Source organism: Oncorhynchus masou, chromosome 29 (genome assembly GCF_036934945.1).
Source record: "Oncorhynchus masou masou isolate Uvic2021 chromosome 29, UVic_Omas_1.1, whole genome shotgun sequence".
NCBI lineage: Eukaryota > Metazoa > Chordata > Actinopteri > Salmoniformes > Salmonidae > Oncorhynchus > Oncorhynchus masou.
The window spans coordinates 18,091,475-18,098,534 of NC_088240.1; the positions used below are offsets into that span (position 1 = coordinate 18,091,475).

A 7,060-nucleotide genomic window follows, 5' to 3' on the forward strand; every position below is an offset into this window, starting at 1 on the left:
GGGTCTGTTTGCAGTGGATAAGGAAGTTCCTTATCACCATCTTCAATTGTGGTGTTGTTGCATCAAACTGACTGTACACCGATTTAATGAAAGGAGGAGCTAGGGAATTTGGCTGGTAAAATTATCATATTAAAGAACGCATTAAGTTAGCATGTGTAGGTGTATTTTTAGCAGCTGTAGGTGTTAATTTGGCTTGTGCAGGACCGCTTGCAGCTGTTTATTTAGCACTTTTGCACATGCTTATATGACGCGTATAGACGTAAATTTAGTATCACTACTCTGGACGGTCATGCTGCCAAACATACCCTCTAAAACTGACTATCCTACCGATCCCTGACTTTGGCGATGTCATTTACAAAATAGCCTCCAACACTCTAATCAGCAAATTGGATGCAGTCTGTCACAGTGCCATCCGTTTTGTCACCAAAGCCCCATGAACCACCCAACACTGCGACCTGTATGCTCTCGTTAGCTTTACACATGCAATACAACATTTACAGGAGTTTAGTAGTTTTTATTTTAGGTGAAGTATGATGCGTAAAGACATGTAGGCTAGGTTCATTGAAGCCAATTACAACAGTGTTGACTGCCAACGCTCCATAGATAGGCTATTGAGTACTGGATTCTTCTTTTTTTTACTGTTGCTATTATTTGTTATTGTATGCTAAATAATAAACTGTAGTATCAATCCACAATGGACCAGAACAAAAATATTCCGTGCCCCCAGCTGAATTGGAGTTTATGACAATGCAAAGACAGTCAATAACCTACAACACTTGAGAAAAACACATGCAGTATTAAGCCATGGAATGTGTTGATTGTCCAGTGAGTGTCCAAGCCCTCATCACACCTACAACTTGTTTATTCATCAAAAGTCAGACCTTTTACACCACCTCCAGCTATTTGCGCTCATAATTATGGCTGTGAAAATGGCCCAAAAATATTTTTTACACATCCCTGGAACTATAGCACTACCAATAGCACTACCGATGTCTCCTTACCGATGTCTCCTTCCATGAATCAAATGGTGCGAGCACAGTGCACTATTTGGGTTCTGTAATTTTGTGGGATGAATGTGGGCAGCCGCAAGTAGCTTACTTTTGGAAGTGATTTGTTTGACAAACAGATGACAACATGGTTGTTGTTGTGTTCATGCCACATTAAAATGTACTACATTTTTAGCATTAAGTTACGTCTTTACTATTAGGCCCAGGACAATTTTAAATAGAGGCTCCACCGAATGTCACAGTATAATTGGCACTCTGCAACAAGCATACACATTTTCTAAATCAAAAGCAACTGACTCAATTAAAAAGCTTAGTTGTAAAGCTAGTTCTCAGATTCAAACTATTCTCTCCTGAATCAAACCACAGAGAATGTGGTGTGTGCTTCACGTCCTTTTCCCAGCAGCTCAGGATGTAAGTTTCTAATGTAAATAATCTGGTGTTATAATAAACATGATATTTAAATTCAGTCATAAATATTAACTCAACAAAAACAATGTAATCATGCTTCAGTGTAATATATATTTAGATTTTGATTAAACATCTCAAAATTGCACTCTTGCCCACGAGTAGCAGATGATACACAGGTGTGTAGGAACAGTCAAACGTGTGTGTTATGAGAGCTGTGGTATACAAACTACACACAGACTACACACAGTCATAGTTCTCAGTGTGCAAATGAGGAAACTGGAAAGATCATCTCTGATCTGCCCACATGTCACTTTGGTTGTAGAAATCTCTGTAGAACTGTCTAATCTTTGGCCATCTTCTCACGTCTCCAGGATGTCATTATTATATAGTTATCTGTAAGGAAAGTTTAGGACTTGTGAGGCAAGTTCTCAAGGTTATCATTGAGACAGAGGCCTGTGGTTCGGTAGAGATGCAGGGGGAGTGGGTTCTGTGTCTGCAGTGGTGCCACACGTCTGCTGGGTGGAATCCCTTTTTCATCTGCCTCCACAGGCCGGCGTGATCTGTGAGGGTTTCCTCTCCTACCTGAAGCTCTGCGTCATGTCCTCCATTATCTACCTGTGTCATTTACTGGCTCATTGTGGCTTTTCTCAGTTTCATCAACCTCCAACTTTGTAAAGAGTGGTGTACAGAGGTCTGTCTGTCTGTCTGTCTGTCTGTCTGTCTGTCTGTCTGTCTGTGTCTGCCTGTGTGTGTGTGTGTGTGTGTGTGTGTGTGTGTGTGTGTGTGTGTGTGTGTGTGTGTGTGTGTGTGTGTGTGTGTGTGTGTGTGTGTGTGTGTGTGTGTGTGTGTGTGTGTGTGTGTGTGTGTGTGTGTGTGTGTGTGTGGGGGGGGGGGGGGGGTGTTATGTGAACAGGTCTGCAGAGGAGTTGTAGATGGAGTTGACACGCTGCACGTAGCTGGCATAGGGTTCTACTTCCTCCACATAGTCCTGTGACTGAGAGAGAAACACACACAATCATCACCATTTACAGTAAACTGCTAGCTAAGACATGAAACATAATGCAGGATATGGTGCATACTCTACATACCTGAGGAGCCTTGGACTCAGATGGTGTGGCGGGGCTGTGAATACACAGATAAAGCTCTTTATTACACAAGCAATGATATTGGAAAAAAACATTTGTATTCATTAATGATGAAAAAAATAATAATAATTTGTATTCATACCTAATTCTGCAGCGGTGTTTTTGTGTGAAGTATAAACCACCCAGAGTAGCCATAATGACACTGATGGTTACCACGGAGATGATGACATGTAGCCAGGGTATTGAGGCCCCTGAAAGGGAGATACAATTATAAATAATAATAGTCATAATAAACATTTTATCATCCCATTGTATTTCAATTACATTCAATCTGATAAACATTGAGATTTCACTTCTAAGTCATGTTCACAGTGAAATTCACAATGCATTAATTTCAAATAATATGCCAATGCAGTAACATCCTCTAATAGACATTTGAGAATTGGGGTTAATTATCTCTCCCAACTCCCATACTTCATAATGCCTCATAATAATAATCTGATAATTCTGACAAAAAAAGATATGATGTTCACTCCTATTCTAAAATACTGATATATTAGTCATACAGTAAGTATCCTTCCGCCCAACCTGCATTTTATAGACCCAAACAATGTGGTTCACAATAGCAGTCTCTACCTTCAGGGATCGGTAGTGTCACAGTATGCACCTCAACCCAGGAGGGATGTCTGACATCACAGGTCAGGTTGCCCATAGGGATGACATCAGGCAGGACCAACCGTCTCTCCACAGAGTAGGAGCCGTCTTGGTTCTGTATGGTCTTTATAGTGCCGGCTGTGGTTGAAGTAGAGTTCCATGTGTTCCTCCAGGAGATGGAGGCAGCTGGTTTCCCCCCTTCAGCTAAACACACAGCCACCCTCTTACTGCCCTCCCACTCCAGCAAGACAGACACTGTGGGAGGAGCTACTGTTCACACAGGGGGTAGAAGGGCGGGAAGAATCAGCCCTACTGTATAGTCCTACACTACACAACACAGGCTACACTAACTTGGAATAAAAATATGACATACATCACATAATCCTAAAATCTAGGCTACAGATGAATGCATAGGAAAAACAGTTTCTTACCTATAACTGATACCTTGATGTTTGCAGAGTTGCTCCCTCCTCTGTATACTGACTCACAGTAATAGAATCCCTCATCACTGATTGAGAACTCAGGAATGCGTAGGTAAGATTCACCACTGGTTGTGTTTAGCATGACTTTTCCATCTTTGCATGAGTCAAGAGGTTGGTCATTAACACCTGATGATATTTGACACACCGTTCCACCCCGGTCTATTTTCCAGATGGTGTAGATCATTTCACTCCAAGTCTTATTGCAGCACGTTAAGATGACCTCATGGCCTAGATGAAAATGTTCACTTCTGGCAACTGGGGAAATTATGTTAAAAGACATAAGATTGAATACAAAATCAATAAAAAGATGACTAAATGCATAAATTCATTCTATGTTATCTGAAAATCATATTTTGATACCACTGTAAAAATGTACAAGACTGGTCTACAGTATATTGAGGAGCTTGATTGGGCTATGCCGGTCTAAAAGCCTTATCTCTGAGAGTCAAGCAGACTAACCGGTCTCGTCCTAGGAACAGGAAACTAATACAGATCATTTCCTTTTTCTACTCTTCTGAAAATAAAGTTCCATTCTTCTCTTAACATGAATGTGACCCCAAGCAAGTTTAGGCTAATAGAGTGGCACCAGTGAAGGTTTGGTTAGACATAATGGTGTTTACCGTGCAGTCGAAGTTCTGTAGATGTAACTGAAGTGGAAGGAGGGGTAGTGTGAGAGGTCACAGAAATGTGGTTGTTATGTCCTGAGAGACGGAACAATGTGCATGTTAGTGGTATACAGTAGCATGTCAGAAAAACCTTGTGGCAGTCATTAGCATACACGGTTAGTGATTTCATCAAGTGCACGAACAATCAACGATCCAGCAATCATTGAAGCATGGGACTGATAGGAGAGTGAATCAAAACAGTTGATTATAAGGCTCAGCATCAGAAAAAGTGTTGAGTAAAAGGGAAGTAGGTTGACTTAATTATTGACTTTACATAAATGTCCAGTGATATTATTTCGGCCATTATTGAAAAGTTCATTAGTTTGTTAGTAAAAGTATTTTAGATTTTTGTTTTTGTGAGGAAATAAAATATTACATACAGTATCTAGCTTCCAAGACATATACTGTAGGTATGCTTATAACCATACTTTCCACTTCTTAACCCCCCCCCCCCCCCCCGTGTCATACCTAAGACGTGATATCATGGAAGGTTGACTGTTAGGTTACTGAACTTTCTGAAGTGTTTTTTTTTTCTGGGTCACAGAGTGCTCCTTTATTATTGTCTATGTTTACTTTCGACAGGTGCAACCTCTATGGTGGTTACAGAAAGCCACACGACCCCCATACAGTGCCTGACTAGTAATTTCACTTCCTCATCAGAGTCCCCCCATCATGGAGAAAAGCTGTATCATTGTCTCAATCTCCTCTCAAACACAGGAGAAAACATGCGTTCCTTCCTCTGTAAAGGATGCCACCACCCACATATTCTAGTCTTTACTATGCGGCACTCTGCATTTTCCTTCCATTGGTAGAATCAAATTGAACTATTTTTTTTAAAGGTTCCATTAGATTTTTTTATAATCATTCAAATCTGTTCCACTGACTTGGTTTTTAGTTTGACCTAAAAATAACAATCAGAGCAGAATTCTCAATTCATGTCACAGTAATTGTCAGCCCTCGGAGATTCAACAAGCAGCCCACACAGTCTACAATTTAAAGCAAGGGTCTCCCTAGTCAGAGCATAGTTTTCAGCTATATTATTCAGTCATTAAATACAGATTTTGACTGTATGATATTTCATCAAATCATATTAAAGCTATAGTAATGCTTTGAATGTTTTATGAGTAATTTAACTCTTAACGTGGTAGTCAACAGAAACCAAAACCAGACGGATAAACAAAATGAAGTAATGAGATGCCCAAACCGGTTTCCAAACTCAAGGTAGCAGAAATAGCCAGGAGAGAGATGAATCCTATAATCCATGTGTTCCCCATCTCTGTGGTTGTTCGTTCTATGACTCCTGACAGCAATGCTGTACTCATCAAGACACTGCTGCTCGCTCCACCTGTCCCCACCCCCCAAAAAACAAAAATAAACCCTAAACTCTCCCCCTGGTCCCTATACCCTTATCCCTGAACCCCAAAGTGGCCTCTATTATTGTTCAATTTGGTCTCCTCGTCTCAATGTGTTAAAACTGTACGGTTTGTCATGCCTTGCCTCTGTACCCCAAACTCTAAATCTGACTTGATCTCTCTGCTCTCATAAAGCCTGTCTGTCTCTGTCCTGATCTACACCTTTCATCCCTGTACTGACATGACTCTACTGTAACAAGCCCCTAAATAAACTAAATAATCCTTGCCTCTCCCCCTTTCTCCTTTGTACATCTCCCTTTCTGACAATCTCCCACACAGGGGTGACGCCTGTTTCCTCTCGTGCCTGTCACATGACCACAGAGTACAACACAGCCTCTAAACTCTATGAAACAGCAATAACTGTTGTGTGGGAGACTCAAATCAAATCCTAGTTCTTACTGTCATTCTGTTCCAAGTCATTGAATTTCATTTGTTCAATGGGCCCTAACATGTAGTGGAAACTCTTTCTCTAAGTTATTATCACCTTCGTAATGAAATACTATTATGCATGTCATATAAATATCAGATTGGAAACTCAAAAGTGGCAGACCAGCCAATAGGTCATTGAGGTCCTTACATTACTTGACTTGTTACTTTAAGTCAAAGTCATGTCATTTTCCTAATGTCATGTTGGCAGCTCAGAGTGAACACTGTCATTACCAGCTAATAGATGTGAAGCTGGCCTATGCTATATGTGCATACGTGTTTGTGTTGAACAAACACTCTCCGTACACTGCAAACAATGTAAATGTTACCTAGATTTTTTTTGTATTGTAAAATAATTGCTTTTTTTGAGTTGATCCCACTCACCAAGAAAATGCATTTACTTGTTTTGAGTTGACTTAGCTAACCCAGAATATGCATCTAGATCATTTTTATTGTTTTAAGATATTCTGACTTGTTTCGAGCCTTGTTTAGGTTAAAGTAGGAAAAATGAGCTGCCAGTGCACTAAGATCATTTGTCTTGGTAAGATGTCTTATTAAGATCAAATAACTTGAAGATAATGTATCTTAAACAAAGCAATATTATCTGCCAGAGCACTAAGATAATATACCTTAGTAAGATAAGTCAATGCATTCTAATGGTAAGAGAGATCGAGCTAAAAATCTAGCTAAGATTTTAAAAAATTGCAGTTTATGACTGTTATCTCACTCTGCAGAGATGATGTAACACTTACTGCGGTGTGTTAACAAGAGAGGGAAGATGTTGATGACTATGACATTGAGCTTTTCGGATGGGGAGATTAGCGAACATGAACAAACATTTAGCTTGTGCGGTTTTGACAGAAACATTTTACAGGATGTGGTAACAAATACCCCTAATTAACATTCAACAGATATTAACAC

At 40.0% G+C, this 7,060-nt stretch overlaps 1 protein-coding gene across 3 annotated transcripts; it reads right to left on the reverse strand.

Moving 5' to 3' along the window:
- Positions 1–499: 499 nt before the first annotated feature.
- On the reverse strand, positions 500–5,971 carry si:ch211-214p13.9 (cell surface glycoprotein CD200 receptor 1-A). Of its 3 annotated transcripts, none has more exons than XM_064944161.1 (7): positions 5,506–5,971; positions 4,257–4,337; positions 3,586–3,891; positions 3,137–3,421; positions 2,643–2,751; positions 2,504–2,537; positions 500–2,409 (listed from the first exon to the last, which is right to left on the reverse strand). In XM_064944161.1, exons 1-7 carry the CDS (start codon positions 5,621–5,623, stop codon positions 2,317–2,319), a joined length of 1,026 nt encoding a protein of 341 aa, XP_064800233.1. In that variant the 5' UTR covers positions 5,624–5,971; the 3' UTR covers positions 500–2,316. The 3 variants fall into 3 exon arrangements, with proteins under 3 accessions (XP_064800233.1, XP_064800232.1, XP_064800234.1); XM_064944160.1 differs by having other exon boundaries at positions 3,137–3,424; positions 5,506–5,969; XM_064944162.1 differs by lacking the exon at positions 4,257–4,337 and having other exon boundaries at positions 3,137–3,424; positions 5,506–5,969.
- Between the last annotated feature and the right edge of the window lie 1,089 nt (positions 5,972–7,060).